The following is a 17525-nucleotide window of genomic DNA, read 5'->3' as shown; positions in this document are numbered from 1 at the left end:
AGAGTCTCACTCTGTTGCCCAGGCTAGAGTGAGTGCCGTGGCGTCAGCCTAGCTCACAGCAACCTCAAGCTCCTGAGCTCAAGCGATCCTCCTGTCTCAGCCTCCCGAGTAGCTGGGACTACAGGCATGCACCACCATGCCCGGCTAATTTTTTTCTATATATATATTTTAGCTGTCCATATAATTTCTTTCTATTTTTAGTAGAGATGGGGTCTCGCTCTTGCTCAGGCTGGTCTCGAACTCCTGAGCTCAAACGATCCGCCCACCTCGGCCTCCCAGAGTGCTAGGATTACAGGCGTGAGCCACCGCGCCCGGCCTGCATAAATATTTTTGAGATTCATCTATGTTGATGCATGTTCTGGTAGTTTGGGTTTTTTTTTTAAATCATTGAATAGGGTTCCATTATATGAATTATATGAATATCCAACATTCTCCTATTGGTGGACATCGTGTCTGTTTTCAGTTTTTGGCTATTGTGAATGAAGCTGCTATGAAAGTTTTGTGTACAAGTCTCTCTGTGGATATAGGTTTTCATTTCTTTTGAGTGAATATTGGGAGTGAAATTGCTGCCTGATTTGGCAAAGTATATGTTTAATTTCATAAGAAATTGCTAAACAGTTTTCCAGAGTGGTTATGTCTTGGTGCGTACGCTTAGTAATGTGTGAGAGTTCTAGTAGCTGCACGTGCTTGTGTAGTGCACAAGGACTGTTTTCTCTCACTGCAGCTTTCAGTTGTGTTTTGCAAGGAATTTGACAATCTCAAGGGAGTTGTTGAATTTATTGATATAGTCTCCCTTTATTTTCCTTTTGGTATGTGTAGGCTCTGTAGTGATGTTCTTATCTTCATTTTTGTGATTGGTAATGTATATTTTCTCTTGATAGGATTGCATCAGTTTTATTTATCATTTCAAAGTATTAGCTTTGTTTTCTGTTGTAGCTTATCTTCTGTTATATTGGTTTCTGTTCTAACCTTCTTCCTTCTATTTGGGTTTAATTTGATTTTCTTTTTAGCCTTTTAAGGTTGAACCAGATAATTGATTTTACTCTTTTCTTGTCTAATGTAAGTTTAAAGGTTTTATTTCCCTCTAAATCTGTTCTTTCCAATATGTTGCCACTATCTTTCCTCTGATTTTTCTTTGATCCTTGAATTATTTGTAAGTATATTAACTCCTAAACATTTGGAGATGTTTGTAAATATCTTATTGTTGCTGATATCTAATTTAATTTTATTGTGGTTAGAGAACAAACTTGTAAAATTTCAATCCTTGAAATTAATTGAGGCATATTTTATGGCTAAATATATGATCTATCTTAGTAACTATCCCCTTGAAAAGAATGTGTATTCAGCATCTGTATTTTGCCTCTCTGTACTTCATAAATCCCACATCTTCATATTTTATAACCCCCCACAATACAATGTTACAGTTTTTTGCATTAAGCAATCAGTTTAAGCAATCACTATTAAAAAATAAAGACAAAGGTAAAAGTAATTATATTAATCCACATATTTACTGTTTTTGTTCCTTTTCATTCTTTCTCATAAATCCTTGTTTCCACTTGTATAGTTTCTCTTTAGCTTTTCTTTGATATTCTTACATAGGTGTATTCGTGTTCTTTCAGCTTTATCTGAAAATATTTCACTGTCATTTTTGTGGGATGTTTTGATGGCTCAGGTTGTTTTCATTCATCACATTGAGGCTGTTGTTCCCTCTTGGTGGCCTTGGTTTTGAATGAGGAGCTAGTTGTCATTGGTGTCATTTCTTGTCCTGTATATGAAATGTGTTTTCCTCCCCTGGCTGTTTTCAGACTTTCAAGATTGTCTTTAGTTTTTGGTAGTCTCACTGGGATTTTCCTGGGTGGTTTTGCTAGGATGATTTTGCCTTGAAACTACTTGGATGTTTAATGTTTTTATATCAAGTTGGGAATTTTAAAATCATTATTTCTTTAGGTATTCTGTCCTGTTTTCTCTCTGCCCTCCTTCTGAAACAACCACTGTATGTTAGATGCCTGATATTATTCCCTAGGTCACTGAGGCTCTGCTCATTTATTTTTCTTTTGTCATTTTTCTCCTTGTTTTGTGTTGAATAATACCTGTTCATATGTCTTCAAGTTCCCTGACTTATTTTTTGTTTATTTATTTTTTTGAGACAGAGTCTCACTCTGATGCCTGGGCTAGAGTGCCATGGTGTCAGCCTAGCTTGTAGCAATGCCAAACTTTTGGACTCAGTCGATCCTCCTGCCTCAGCCTCCTGAGTAGCTAGGACTACTGGTGCACACCACCACCACCAGCTAATTTTTTCTGTTTTTAGTTGCCCAGCTAGTGTTTTTTTTTTTTTTTTTTTAATTTTTTGTATAGACGGGGTCTTGCTCTTTCTTAGGCTAGTCTCGAACTCCTGAGCTCAAGCAATCCTCCTGCCTCAGCCTCCCAGAGTGTTAGGATTATAGGCATGAGTCACCATTCCCAGCCAAGTTCCCGGACCTCTTTTCCTGCTATCTTCAATAGGCTATTAATGCCATTCAGTGGTTTTTAATTTTTATATTGTACTTTCTAGATATAGAATTTCCATTTGTTTTTAATATAGTTCTCATTTTTGTGAGCTCCTCTGTTTACTCATTTTGATTCTTCTGAATGTATTTATAACCAAATATTTATCCTTGATCTTCGAACCAAGGGTATTTGTTCTTGAACATACCCTTAAACAAGGATGACAATATCCTTGAACATATTTATAATAGTTGCCCTTAAAGTCTCCTGCATATTTAAACATCTGGGCATCTGTATCTGTTGACTGCTTTTTCTGTTTACTTTGGATCACATTTTTCTGTTTCTTCATATGTCTAGAATTTTGGATCATACACTGGACATACAGACTGGTATTTTGTAGAGATGCTGATTTTTTTCCTCTGAAGAGTTGATTTTTGTTCTAGTAGGCAGTTAAATTATTGGCTGTTCATCTTGAACTTGTGGAGACTGGACTTTACACTTTATTAAGGTCATTCTTGTCTAGTGTTGCTTTTTGTCTTTAGCTAAATTGGGGTAACCAAGTTCCTCTAATGTGGCAGTTTTAAAATTCAAACTTGTTTTCCTTCTGGCCAGCATCTGCAACCTCTGCTGAGCTCTTTTAGCCTTTAGCTGTTGCTTTTTGATGGATTCCTGGATCCTCCCTCATCTGTGAGTACTTTTGGGGGATTTGAAGAGATTTTCTCATAGATTTGTTGACTCCTCCTTTGGTGGCTCTGTCCCCCACTGATGTTTATCCCCTTTAGCAGCCTCAAATTCTGTCCCACACACCTCGCATCGGTAAGATGCAGGCTTCCTGCCTACGTTCTCGCTGCTCTCGCTGCCTTGGGTGGCGAGGACTAAGTAGGTGATTCCCTCGGGAAGGCGCACGAGCCACAAAGATCTCACCTGGTTGGTTCCTTTCGAGTCTCTCCAGTTTCTGCCTGCGTTGTTGGGCGTTCTCCAGTGTTTTCTAGTAATTGTTTTGGTTTTAAGTCCATAGTTTTATTTATATGCAGGAGGATTAGATAGTATAGCTATTTCCCCCATTACTGATCTGTGAATACTCCGTGTTCGTAACTGAAACTGAGCCATCAGTTTATGTTTTTGACTCTGTTTTATAATTCATGCTTCAATTACTTTTAAGCTAACATCTTTCTAGAAGGAAATTGAGCTAATATATATTGCCTGTAACTCATTAAGAGCTAAGGAAGGACGGGAGGCTGAGACAGGAGGATTGCTTAAGCCCAGGAGTTTGAGGTTTCTGTGAGCTAGGCTGACGCCACGGCACTCACTCTAGCCTGGGCAACAGAGTGAGACTCTGTCTCAAAAAAAAAAAAAAAAACCCACCGAAAGAAAGAGCTAAGGAAGGAGACTTTAGTAGTTGAAACAATTACGCATTATTAATTGAGATTTAAAATTTTTCTAGGCTAAGTGCTATTTATGGAGGTACCTACATGCTGAATAAACCAATTGAGGAAATCATTATGCAGAATGGAAAAGTGGTCGGTGTAAAATCTGAGGGAGAGGTAAGTAGCTCTTACAATTTAAAAAATAATGTGTTCTTAGGAAGAAAATTGTATTATCTAAATACTTACTTTGGTACAGACACTGATTCCAGACTCTCTGTGATTTCTTTATGCTAAGTTGGTATTCGTCATGGCTGAGGATAGCCGCAGTTGCTGTGTGACACGCCTGGGGTGGCGAGTCCCCTACTGGAGCTGTTAGCTTTGTGTGTCATATCTCCTAAAATGTTGTTTCCTTGGGTCTTTATACTTCGAGCAGATGTTGTAGGCAGCTTCTCTATAACCCCCTTTCATCTCTGCTCTGTCACAGTGTGATTGGTTAATCTACTTTAAATGAAGTTACGAACCACAAAAGAAATCAGATTTTGTTTGACATATTCATTACAAGATTTTATTAATGCCAATTTAATTCTTGGGTATATCAGCAAAAATAGTCAGCACCATTTTACCATCCGGGTCCGAAGGACTTCAGCCCAGCCGCCTTTTTTAATATGGTCATGCGTCCCTTAATGCTGGGGATCTGTTCTGAGAAACGCACCCCTGGGTGGCTTTGTCATGGGAACATCAGAGCGCACGGACTCAAACCTGGACGGCACTGCCCGCGGCGCTCTAGAGCGTGTGGCACCGCCCGCTGCTCCCGGGCTCCAAGCCTGTACAGCGTGGTACTGCGCCAAATACTGCGGCCGTTGTGACGCGACGTGACTGTCTGTGTGTCTAAACTTAGAAAAGCTACAGTAAAACTATGGTATCAAAGATAAAAAATAATACACCTTTACAGGGCACTTGCCATGAATGACAGCTCCTAGAAGTTGCTCTGGGTGGGCCAGTGAGTGAGTGGGGAGTGACTGTGAAGGCCTAGGACGTTACTGTGTACTGCTGTAGACTTTGTAAATACTGTACACTCAGGATACACCAAATTTGTAAAAATAACATTTGTTTTTCTTCAATAATAAATTAACCTTAGCTTACTGCAACTTTTTTTTTTTTTTTTTTTTTTTTTTTGGGAGACTCTCTCGCTCTGTTGCCTGGGCTAGAGTGAGTGCCGTGGCGTCAGCCTAGCTCACAGCAACCTCAAACTCCTGGGCTCAAGCAATCCTACTGTCTCAGCCTCCTTGAGTAGCTGGGACTACAGGCATGCGCCACCATGCCCGGCTAATTTTTTCTATTTTTAGTTGTTTGGCTAATTTCTATTTTTTTAATAGAGACGGGGGTCTCACTCTTGGTCAGGCTGGTCTCGAACTCTTGACCTCAAGCGATCCTCCCGCCTCGGCCTCCCAGAGTGCTAGGATTACAGGCCACTGCGCCTGGCCTTTTTTTTTTTTTTTTTAAGAGACAGGGCCTTGCTGTCACCCAGGCTGGATCGCAGTGGCACGATCATAGCTCACTGTAGCCTCTAATTCCTGGGTAAAGCCGTCCTTCCACCTCAGACTCCTGAGTAGCTGGGACTACAGGCGTGTGCCGTCATACCTGGCTAATTTTTTAACTTTTTGTAGAGGCAGGGGTCTCACTGTGTTGCCCAGGCTGGTTTTGAACTCCTGGCCTTTAAGTGATCCTCCTCCCTCACGTTGCAGAGTAGCTAGGACTGTGTAGTCACGTGCCACTGTGCCCCACTGTGCACAAAATTTTAAAATTTCATGTAGTCCAATTTGTCTATTTTTTTTCCTTTGTTGCCTTTGGTGTCATATCTCAGGAATCCCTGCCAAATCCAGTGTCAGGGAGCTTTTGCCCTGTTTTCTTCAAAGAGTTTTATAGTTTGGGGTATTATATTTAGGTCTTTGGTCCATTCTGAGTTAATTTTTGTGAGCGGTGTTAGGCAAGGCCCAACTTCCTGCTTTTCCATGCGGATGTGGTTTTCCCAGGACCATTGGTTGAAAAGACTGTTCCTCTCCCATCGCATGGTCTTGGCGTCTGACTGTGGGAGCGAGGGTGTATTTCTGGGCTGTCTGTCCTGTTGCGTCATTCCCCACGCCCGCCCTCGGGGCCAGCGCCGCGCGGTTTTGATCACTGTGGCTTTGCAGCGAGTGGGTTCCCGTGTTTGCTGTTCTTTTCTCAGGATTGTCTTGGCCGTTCCTGAATTCAATCCCGCGGGATCCAAGGTTAATTTTAGGATGGGTTTTTGACATCTTACCGTATTAAGTCTTCTAATCATTGAACATGGGATGTTTCCACTTATTTAAGTCAGCTTTGTAAAGTCTTTTTCCGTGTTCCGTGGCAGATTGCTCGCTGTAAGCAGCTCATCTGTGACCCCAGCTACGTGAAAGACCGGGTGGAGAAGGTGGGACAGGTGATCCGAGTCATCTGCGTCCTCAGCCACCCCATCAAGAACACCAACGACGCCAACTCCTGCCAGATCATCATTCCACAGAACCAAGTCAATCGAAAGTCAGGTGAGTTTTGAAGAGCAGATGTTTGTAGAATTTTGTAAGATATGATTTGCTTTGTGTTTTATCCCTAATTCTGAGTTTTATTTGCTGTAATATAGTGAAGAGACTTCAGTTTACATACGGGAAATAAAGTGCCATCCTGTTAGCGCCTGCTGCCCTGCAGCAGGTGTGGAGGTGACAGCTGAGAGTGGGAGGCCTGCCTGGGACTTAGTCTGTCACCTGGAGGAGTTTTCTCATGTGATCGGGGCGGGCGGACTGGACCGGGCGAGGCCGAGTCTCCCGGCTCCCGCGGACGCAGGGGCCTGTGGGTTTAGCGTGGGGGTGGCGCCGACTCCACTCTGTTTCCGAGGTGATGCCACGGCTGCTGCTCCGTCATTATTTGCAAACTTAATGCTGACACTCGAGTCCAGCAGTGTGCAGAGAACAGCTTGCGTTTCTGTGATTAAGATCAGGATATGGCGCTAAAAGTTGCAATTCCTAGTTTATTTGCTTTAACAAGTTGTTTTCAGCTACTAGATGGTTCCCATCTTCCTTTCAGCTGGAGCCTTAAATCATCTATTATGTAAAATTCAACTTAAAAGGGTCAACAGGTTTTAGCGGGACAGGTAAGAGCTACTTACCTGTGTTACCATTTTTTTCCACAGAAGAAATCAAATCACGAAAGATTACCGGTAGAACAAAGGGACTGGGACTTAATCTTTCAGGGGTTCCCAAGCAGGTCCCCGGTCTGTGACAATCTAAACAAGAATCAAGGGGACCCCGTGGGGCTTTCTGCGCTGGAAGTTACACACTCAGTAGTGTGGCTCACAGACAAGTCTGTTTATCATGCCGACTCCAAAATCATTTATGTGGGTCCTGCAATTTTATATTACATTAATCGATAAATGAGACATCATTACTGAATAAATCATTTCTTCACTATTCAAAACTTTCCCACATGCAAGGTCAAGAGTAGTTAATGTGGTTTGCCAGGTTTTCCAGTTAGCTATGGCACAGCTGGAAAGAGATCTCATTCCACAATTCGGCAGTTCACTGCTACAGGAATCCTTAACATCTAATAGGTTAAAAGCGATTCGTGTTATTGAGTATTTGTGTATCTATATACAAGTCTGTCTGCCTCCACTTAGAGCGCAAGCTCAGAAGATCTCACCTATTCAGAGTGACTTAAGGTCACACCTCACAGTGACATTGGTGCCACCTGTGTGTGCCGAGTCCCAGACAGCAGCGCCAGGCAGTGACCTGATGCTGTGTGTTCCAGATATCTACGTCTGCATGATCTCCTCCGCGCACAGCGTGGCGGCCCAGGGCAAGTACATTGCCATCGTCAGCACAACCGTGGAAACCAAGGAACCCGAGAAAGAAATCAGACCAGCTCTGGAGCTCTTAGAACCAATTGAACAGAAGTGAGTGTTGTGTTCATTCTAATAACCAGCATCCAAGTTGAGGCCTGGATTTTTGGCTCCATGGTGGGGTGCGTGGGAGAAGGCGGCGGCCACGGGCTGCTGTGCGGGGTCCCCAGTGTCTCATCTCCGGCTGGTGTGTCCTTTGGGCTTAGAAATTCGGGCACCGCGGTGGTTGTGTGAGGCCGCCTCACCCGCTGACTTAATTCTCTCCCCTCTCCAGATTTGTTAGCATCAGTGACCTCCTTGTACCAAAAGATGTGGGAACAGAAAGCCAGGTGAGTGTGGAGATGCGCAAAGGTTCTGATCGGGCTTTCTTGGGAGACACCTCTGAAGTTTAAGTCTTTGTAATTTTTATTTCCAGATCTTTATTTCCCGCACATACGATGCTACAACTCACTTTGAGACAACCTGTGATGACATTAAAAACATCTATAAGAGGATGACAGGATCAGAGTTTGACTTTGAGGAAATGAAGCGCAAGAAAAACGACATCTATGGGGAAGACTAACAGCAGTACATGCCGCTACCTAAGTAGGACAGATGTACAATGTGGCAAATAATGCATTGTGTGAAATCACTGTTGTCGGGCCTGCTTTTGTGATCAAAACGGAGCGGGCTGAAGAGCGCTGTGCCGGTGAACATTCCTCCCCTCATCTTCCTAATATCATGTATTAACTCTCGTTTCCATGGAGTGGCTACTCCGGATTGGCCGGTCTCCACATTCTGTTCTATTTAACCAAACTGGCTTTTTTCTAGTGAAGGATCAGTTTTAAACGAACATTGTGATACTGATACAGAGAATTTGAGACAGTATTTGTATCTTTTAATCAGTGTAGGCTTTGCAGTTACGTGCTGCTGCTCTCGAGAGCTGGGCCCGTACAATTCGTGTGACATCTGTCCTCGAGACATCAAGGAGATCCTGAATTGAGTATTCCACGCCTCGGGACGGCGTCCACGAGTTTTCCCTAAAACCTGACATTTTGTGTCATGTCGGGTATTAGGGCGGGGCCCCGAATAGCACAGCCACAAGTTTGGATACGTGGGCATAAAATCTTACCCAAACTCCAGACTTGGGGAGTCCCTTAGAGGAAGCCAGTATGTGGTGTTTTAACCTAATAAAATTGATGCGAGGAGGGGGAGGAACCCACCGTAAGGCAGGCAAAATGCAGACGCGTCTTCCGTGTCCCAGGCGTGGCTTCTCGGAGGACCAGGCTGCGACGCAGTGTTGACGGGGCCCCTGCTGTGGGCTCCACATGATCTCTGTACTGCACAATAAAGCCGGATGCTGGAAACCAGCGCGGTGCGCTCTGTCTGTCCTCATTGTACGGCCGTGCCAGGCGTGGGGTGTTGGGCACGTGCTCAGGCACCCAGCGCGTGGGTGGCTCCGGGTCTGGACGGATCACAGCAGCCGCCGCCGTCTGGCTTCCCCGTGAGTAGACCTCAAATTTCATTCTTTACAAGGATGTAATTGCTAAACTCTTTGAGGATCTTAGTTAGTAGTGGCTTGGAACAAGTATTCTTGACTACACAGATACAAGTTATTGCCCTTAATAATTTTGCTTATAGCAGCAATTACAAGAGTATATAAATTCCATCAGGTAGAACGAATGCTTTAATCGTTTCCATGTAATTTATTTATTCCAAAATACTGAGTGGGTGCCAGTGTTTTTGTTACAAGGATAGCTTCTGTAAGTGTGGCCGTCACCCGAGTAGTGTTCATCGTACCTGACAGGTCTTCCCTCCTCGATTGTCCAGTGACGGTTGCGCATCTGTCCCCGTGCGCCCGTTGTTTACCTTCCACTTACCAGTGAGAACATGTGTTTGTTTTTCCATTCCTGAGATACTTAATCTCCAGTTCTGTCCAGGTTTGCAAAAGACATTTTCATTTCTTTTTATGTGGTGTACGTACGCCACAGCTTGTCAATCCACTCATGAATCGATGGCACTTAGGTTGATTCCACATCTTTGTGACTGAATTGTGCCGCAATAAACATTTGGGTACAGGTGTCTTTTTGATAAAATGACTTCTCTTCCTATACCCAGCGGTGGGATTGCTGGATCGAATGGTAGGTCTGCATTTATTTTTTTGAGGAATCTGTACAGTTTATCATAGGGGCTGTGCTATTTTAAGAATTTGCAGTCCCACCAACAGTGTGTAAGCGTTCGTTTTTCTCTGCATCCATGCCAGCGTCTGTTTTTGGACTTTTGAATGGCCATTCTGAAGGGGTAAGGTGGTAACTCACGGTGGTTTTAATTTGCATTTCCCTGGTGACTAGTAATGTTGAGCATTTCTTCATGTTTATTGGCCATTTGTCTATCTTCTTTTGAAAAACTTCTGTTCATGTCTTTTGCCCACTTTTTCATATGGTGGTTTTCTTCTTGCAGATGTGAGTTCTTTGTAGATTCTGGATATTGGCCCTTTGTTGTCAGATGTATGGCTTGTATTTTCTCCCATTCTGTAGGTTGTCTTTTCGCTCAGTTGTTTCCTTTGCTGTGCAGGTTTTTAATCAAGTCCCATGTATTTGTTCTTGTTGTTGCTGTAATTGCCTTTGGGGTCTTAGTCATGAATTCTTTGCCTAGGCCAACGTCTAGAAGAGTTTCTGCTGCATTTTCTCCTAGAATTTTTATGGTTTCATGCCTTACATTTCAGTCTTTTATCCATCTTGAATTTTTGTATATGGTGAGAGACCCAGGGGTCCTGTTTAATTCTTCTGCACGTGGCTCTGTAATTTTCCCAGCACCGTTTACTGGCCTGTGGCCTCCTTCCCCCAGTGGCTGCTGCTGTCTGCTTTGTCGAAGATCAGCTGGTTGTAGGTAGATGGTTTTATGACTGGGTTCTGTTCCATTGGTCGGTTTGTGTCTCCAGTGGCATAAATGCTGCTTTGGTTACTACAGCCTTGGTTTATAATTTGAAGTCAGGTAATGCGATGCCTCCAGATTTGTTCTTTTTGCTTGAGATTACCTTGACTATCTGGGCTTTTTTGGTGTTTCCATGTAATTTAAATGATATTTAGAAATAGTTCTTATAGGTTAAGGCCTTTCCCTCCTGTTGATCACAGAAGAATATCTAGAAAGGAGACAGGCTAAGGCAGATGACCTGTTAAAGGAATTAGGGTAGTGATTTAGGTTTTTATTCAGATTGCCTGAGTGATCACTTTAGCTCGGCTTCTTAACCCCCCACGCTTGATGTTTTGGGCTGGATCATTGTTGTAGCGGCCACCCTGTGCATTATGGGACCGTAGCAGCATCCCTGGCCCTCCCTATACATTCGATGCCAGTAGCACCTCCCTAGTGTCAAGTGAGTGTCTCCAGATGTCATCAGATGTCCCTGGTTGAGAACCACCGCTTTTTGTATATGATAAAATTATCTAAAAACCCAGCATGCCTTTTTATTCCCTTCTCATAATACTTCAAATTCTGAAGTTTAATGCAGGGAAAGGTGGCACAAGCTAGAGAAAAATGTATGTTCATATCCTTCATTCAGCATATGTATTGAATACCTACTGATGTGTGCTAGGCCAGTGGAGCACACAGGCGACACTGGTATGTGGTGTGACTGAGTATTAAATCAGTTACAGAAGAGGCGGCATGGGACTGAGAGAGAGGGCCTGTGGCTGCTGGCAGGCTTTTCAGCAAGGGGAGGTGAACACCTACAAGGTGCCACGTGACAGGTGAGTGTGTCAGGCAGTGTTTGGAGGCTTGTAGGTAAGTGCTCAATAAATGTTACTTTCTTTGTCCCTAGTAATTCACTGTACCGAATAGTTACGGTCCCCATGCTAGATTCTTGTCCTTGGAGGAAAAATTAGCGTCAATAATGAAAACACTGAGTCCTGAGAAAATAAATCAGCTCTTTTGTTTAGGTAGGAACGATACAAAGCAGTCAAATGACTTTTGAAGGAAGTTTCTACGTAAAGGGCAGGTGCAATTCTCTCCTGTAATTTGCTGCCCAGTGTACTCTGGGAGGCAAGTCTAGTAACTAGACCAACGGGATGGAAGTGGTCCTCCTAAATGGGCTGAAAATCCTAAGACATTCCGTACAAGTTAAATTATTCCTATAAAATCACTGCTGGAACAGTTGAATGATTTTTAGTTGTCTTTATTAAAAAAGTGAAACAAATTAGTTACAAAAACCTTTGCTCCAAATAGATACTATGTATCTTACAAACTTTTTTTTTTTGGCTTGGTTTTGAGTTTTAAAGATTACAGTAGAAATTATTTCTAATATCATAAATAAATGATTATTTTTTTCCTCAGAAAGTTGATTCTGTAGTACAGTATTTACAAAAAAATGACAATTTATAAATGAGTACCATTTAGGAAAAATGTCTTTATGTAGTGTTGTTGCTTGTATAATAGCAAATAAAACCATTTGATAGTTTTTATAAGGGTGGTAAAACCTTTAAAACAGACCACAGCGTGCACTATGTATGCCTTTCTGACATTAACATGCAAAAACAAAGCTATTTGTGAAAATAGACTTATTTTTGCTCCAACTAAGTAAATGTGTTGTAAAACTCTTAATACTAAGTTCAATTAATAGCTTTGAAGACATCCTGTTTCAAATGAAAGTAATTTAAAATACTTAACACTGCAATCCAAAGCCAATGGACAAGTACTTTGAAGTCAGACATTTTAGCAAAATATAAATGAAAAAGACGAAGGACTTTTCAAGTTATAGAACATTGATCTTTCAAATAGAAGACTATTCATGTGTTGTATCCAAGTTTTCCAAAGAAAAGGGAAGATAATTTGTTATTGGCATCTTCCAAGTCTAGGCAAGCTGGAGTTGAGTCACCTGGAGAAACAAAATTGATAATTAGATTTTTAAATCAAAATGTTCCAGAAATGGGATGCTGTATATATAATGGGAAGGTTATATGCAGTCATGTGAAGGCGGTTAGTTATTTCATTAGTGATACTGCAGGAATTCCCATTTATGCCAAACTATGCAATTCTAAATAAACTTTAAATTTATAGCATGAAGAACAGTTTTATCTGTTAGCAACTCCAGCCCACATGGGAGTTACATAAAAAGTATTCTTACCAATAGCTACTCCTAAAGGGAGCCGCTACTTCTTGTATATTTTCTATAAAGTTATTTACATCTGTAACAAGGACTCCACTATTTTCAAAGACTTCTCTGGAGATAGTAGGCTTGTCTGTGAAAAAGAAAATTTTTTGGTAATGTACATTATTTTCAGGTAACAGAACCCGTTATTAAAAAGCCCCTTTTATTAAAAAGAAATCTACATGGAACTCCCTAATGTGGGGGTGGAGAGAGAAAGAATCTGGTTCAAGTAAGAAAAAGATGTTTTGGCGACCACTGATCCATGTGACCCCTGCCGTCCCTAGAAAAATCCTAGTTAAGAGTCACAGAAAACATTAAAAATTGCAGATCAGGTACCCAGAGGCGCTGCTGAGACAGCCCCGCCACGCCCCCGGGCGTCTGTCAAAGCGCTCTCGGCTGTCAATCAGAGGCCCTGGTCCGATACAGTGTGACAAGTGTTTGCACAGTGCTAGGTATCAGAAGTGATCTAGAGCTCAGTTCTGGACACGGGAGCAGGGGTAGGTTATACGCCAACATACCCCTCCCTCCTTGTGAAGGACTGGAGCATCGACTGGGCGGTTCTGGCACCCGAGGGACGACGATGCTCTGTATCAGGTATCCAGTGACTACTGGGACAGGGGTTCCTAGAGCTGACCTTCTGTGGCATTAACTGAGCGACGACAGTAGGTGGGACTCGGGCTGTGCGTTACCTGTTAGGAAGACGGCAAACCTGGCATCGACGTGCTGAATTTGCAGGTTTATCAAACATTTCAAAATGTCTGCCTTTGTCGATGACCGGGAGTCACACTGGTGATAGTGAAGCAATTCGATGATATTTGCACTCTGATAAGACTTTAATATTATGTTCTTTTTATGTGCAGTTGAATCCACTCTGCAATAACCAAATTTTGATTCAGTGTAAGTTTCTGACAATTATCCTAATTTTCAGTGTTTTTATGACATATCCAGCCTCCTGGATTTAACAATACAGCTGTACTTATTCCTTTTGTAAATACGCATTCAAAATATGGGCCTCATTCTAGGAGGAACACCACATATTCATCTACGGCCACGCAGGCCATGGGGCGGGGGGACCCTGCTGCTGCGTATAGCAACGCGTCTCTCAGAACCTCTGTTAAGCCTTGTGAGCAGATGATCACCAACTGTCTTCCTTAAACTCCTGCTGCCACCTAGTCTTTCTTCCTCTGACTCTGGGTTTAACTCTGACCATCTCTGCGTCTGCCGTCGTCTCTCCAGGCACAGCCCTTCTGCGCGCTGAAGACCAACCAAGTGACCCCCCATCCCACAACCCTAGTGACCTCACCTACTGCCACCTGACAACAGCTCCTTCCAGGCTTTTCCTGATGTATATATGAGTTTCTTTTTATATGACTGGTCTTGATACCAACTCTCATCATCCATCCTTATTACTGTGAACAGAAGCTTTTTATACGCTTCTGCTTACGTGTAAGTTTTGGGTGGCATCTTTATAAAGTTTATTAAAATATGCATATAGTCTATATATCTTTTTCATATTTAGCGAGAGATGGAGTTGAGGTTGGTTTTGCAATTAATGATAACCACCGAGATCTACAAACACCTTTGTAGAAATAGTGGTTTTTAAAAGTTAAGTGGGGCCAGGTGCAGTGGTTCACACCTATAATCCTAGCACTCTGGGAGGCCAAGGTGGGAGGATCGCTTGAGGCCCCTCCCCCCCCAGCCCCGCCACACTAAAAATAGAAAAATGAGCTGGGCATGGTGGCACAGGCCTGTAGTCCCACCTACTTGGGAGGCAGGAGGGTTACTTAAGCCCAGGAGTTGGAGGTTGCAGTGAGTCAGGGTGGACGATGCCACTGCACTCTAGTCTGGGAGACAGTAAGACTGTCTCAAAAGGCAAAACAAACAAACCCACTTAGGTTGTTCTGGATGAATTCCCCAGAAGGGCAAAGGATGTCATGAGTTTTCTAATGAGTTCTCAACACGCCTGTTACAGAAAGCCCGACTGGTACAATTTGAAGACCATATTACAGTGCCAGCCAGCAGTAACACAAGGTACAGCCACGTACCCTAAAACCATGTTTTGGTCAAAGACGAACCACATATACAACAGCAGTCACAGAGGATGACAATAGCGTGTTTTCACTGTACCCTTGCCATGTTCACATGCATCGATGGCGCCGTGTTCCAGCTGCCTGCAGCAGAATGTGCGGTCGGGGCACTGGGCTGGAGCGCAGCCGGCTACCCCACCGCACAGCTTGGTCTAAGTGCACCCTGCGACCTTCACACAAGGACAAAACTGCCTAATGAGGAATTCCTTAGAACTTACCCTTGTCATTAAACAATGCATGCCTGTGTTTCCATGTACCCAAAGTCCTAGAAATGCTACATTATTTTAATTTATTTTACAGTTGTGCTACGGTACCTCAGCGCTTTAATGTGCTTCTCTAGTTATTACTGAAGTTGACATTTCCCCCTCACCTGCTGGTTAACGAAGCCCTCGGACCTGGGGACACCCTTGACCTGCCAAAGCCTCCGCCCCTCCCTTCTTACGCTCCTGACAAGGAAACCTCTCTGCTTTGCTCTTGCTCCTCTCCTGAAGGGAAGCCCTTCCCGAAATTCTGTTCTCACGGTCGGGCGCACTCACACGGCTGCGGATCTGGAGAAAGCCGCGTGGCAGCCGCCGGCACTTCAGAGAGGAGCACTCGGCAGTCTGTGTGCTTGGTGCTTCAACCTCTATGTCAGGAAGCAGGAATACATGTTTTTATAAACCTCAGGTTTAGATTTAAGGAGGTTTGTCTACAGTCCCTTGTTTTTAATTATTTGTATCTTGGAGATGGAGTCTTGCTACATTGCCCAGGCTGGACTTGAACTTCTGGGCTCAAGCAACCCTCCTGCCTCAGCCTCCTCAGTTGATGGGACCAGGATGTGCCTGGCTGAATTTAAGGGTAGATTCTTTCCATTTGTCTTAAAACTGTGATAACGTCTTATGATTAAATATTTAAAAAAAAGCATTACTGGAGCAAGCCCATAGTTCATGAATCTAACTTTGGCCCCTTTCCATTAGTCTAGAGAAGTGCGTGCCTCAAGCTAATGACTTCGGCCGAAACACACGCTCTTCACGGAAAGCCCTGCTACAAACAAAGCCCAGCACGAAGCCAGCACCCTGCACGCTGTGCTTAGGGACGAGGGCGGTTCCGCCCAGCACGGCTTAGCCGGCAGCAGCGCCTGGAGCGCACGGGGCCGAGCACAGAACATCAGAGTTCCCATCCCACCATGTAACGCCCTTACCGCACATCTTCTTTCAGCTTTTTGTTTTCCCTGTAGTGAAGCAACCACTTCCATCTTGCATTTCCATTTAGTTTTTCCAGGATTTTCACAATTTCCTTCAGTTCACCTACAGAATAGAATAGGTTTGGCAAAATAACTGTGTTGTGGGGTTCCTAGGGCTCATGCAAAGTGCAGCAATTATTATTTGGGGGGAAAAAAAAAGCCCATGGCTGAGTGTACACTGTATCAGTGCCAAGTACCCGAACCCGGCTGGGCAGCATCCCATGCTCCGGCCGAGGGCCCCTGCACCCGGGCCTGCCTGCCCGCGCCGCCCACCGGCAGCTAAAGCTCTGCACAAACCGCGCGATGGCAGACAAGCAGGAGGCCCCACTGTGGCAGAGAAAAAGGGGGTGAAGTTTCTAAGTCCAGGACCTGCAAATATTTTCTAGCCCCAGTTTCCATGGACATGTCACACTGTTGAAGGTCCACGCTTCCTCTGACCCAGAAGTGGTGGTCACTTCAAATGTGATCAGAGCTGGGGCAAGTTTGGATTATTCATAGAAGTGTCTGCCCTAAGACAAGTAAATGCTATGAGTTTTCAGACGGATGATTAAACAAGGTGACTTTTAGTAGCCATTTAAAGATTTTTCATGGTACCAACAAGGTGGGAGGGGTGATGCCATCAGAAATGAAGAAGGCTGATTCTACGGAAAAAATTTACTATGTAGCTGACTTGACTTGGCAAGTGAAGGAGTCAAACATAATAAAAATCATGAATCTGTGTGAACAGGAGTTTAGCTGCACTACCGAGAGGGAGGGAGCTTACGCTAGGATCACTGCCCTCCAGGGGTCGGCCCTACCCGAAAGAGCCAGCACAGAAGACAGCAGCAGAAATCAAGCCCTCAGTGGGCGGCAAGTGATATTCTGGAGTGCATTTTTTTTTAAATGAAATAATATTTCGCCACCGAGTGAGAAGCAATTGATCAGAACAGACTTCAAAGAAAGAAACAAAGAAAATACAAGACCAACCTAATGTTAAGGCTTCTAGTATCCTGCTGTCCGATATCACAAAGCCTCCTGCACGGAACAGCTCCTGGTAGGTGTGATCGAGAACATCTCCAGGGCTGTCGACACCGGCAAAGACGACACTGGGGAAATGCTTCAGCTTCAGCAAAGAAGGAATCTGTTCAACACGGAAGGACCCTCATGAAGACAGGTTCACGGAGCATGTTTTCTTAAAACCTCCCTCACTTTTCTACCCAAGGGTTTCAAGGTTCGGAAACTGCTGAAAGTACTTTCAAGCCTGGATTACAGAAGGGAAGTCTGCCCCACCTAAGCAATGTTCACTCGGCGCATCACCAGTGGCTGCAAGCTCATCAGAATTAATTAAAAGGAGTCT

At 43.7% G+C, this 17525-nt stretch overlaps 2 protein-coding genes across 3 annotated transcripts in view; one reads left to right on the top strand and one right to left on the bottom strand.

Annotated features, from left to right (window-relative positions):
• The window catches only part of GDI2 (GDP dissociation inhibitor 2), a 28660-nt gene extending 19533 nt beyond the window's left edge, over window positions 1–9127 (top strand). For both annotated transcript variants that reach the window (XM_069458864.1, XM_069458863.1), the window contains 5 exons: window positions 3929–4028; window positions 6241–6412; window positions 7668–7812; window positions 8033–8087; window positions 8174–9127. In XM_069458864.1, coding sequence (XP_069314965.1) covers window positions 3929–4028; window positions 6241–6412; window positions 7668–7812; window positions 8033–8087; window positions 8174–8320 — 619 coding nt within the window. In that variant the 3' untranslated portion in view covers window positions 8321–9127. The remainder of the gene's footprint in view (window positions 1–3928; window positions 4029–6240; window positions 6413–7667; window positions 7813–8032; window positions 8088–8173) is intronic.
• Window positions 9128–12852: 3725 nt separating this feature from the next.
• TASOR2 (transcription activation suppressor family member 2) overlaps window positions 12853–17525 on the bottom strand; it is a 55023-nt gene continuing 50350 nt past the window's right edge. The window contains exons 20-23 of the mRNA XM_069458620.1: window positions 17156–17309; window positions 16148–16253; window positions 13570–13751; window positions 12853–12971 (exon numbers count right to left, since the gene is read on the bottom strand). Coding sequence (XP_069314721.1) covers window positions 12853–12971; window positions 13570–13751; window positions 16148–16253; window positions 17156–17309 — 561 coding nt within the window. The remainder of the gene's footprint in view (window positions 12972–13569; window positions 13752–16147; window positions 16254–17155; window positions 17310–17525) is intronic.

The sequence above is a fragment of the Eulemur rufifrons genome, chromosome 25, assembly GCF_041146395.1.
Source record: "Eulemur rufifrons isolate Redbay chromosome 25, OSU_ERuf_1, whole genome shotgun sequence".
In the NCBI taxonomy this organism is placed as follows: Eukaryota; Metazoa; Chordata; class Mammalia; order Primates; family Lemuridae; genus Eulemur; species Eulemur rufifrons.
Note: the sequence above shows the minus strand (reverse complement) of the source record. Positions and strands in the feature narration are given on the sequence as shown.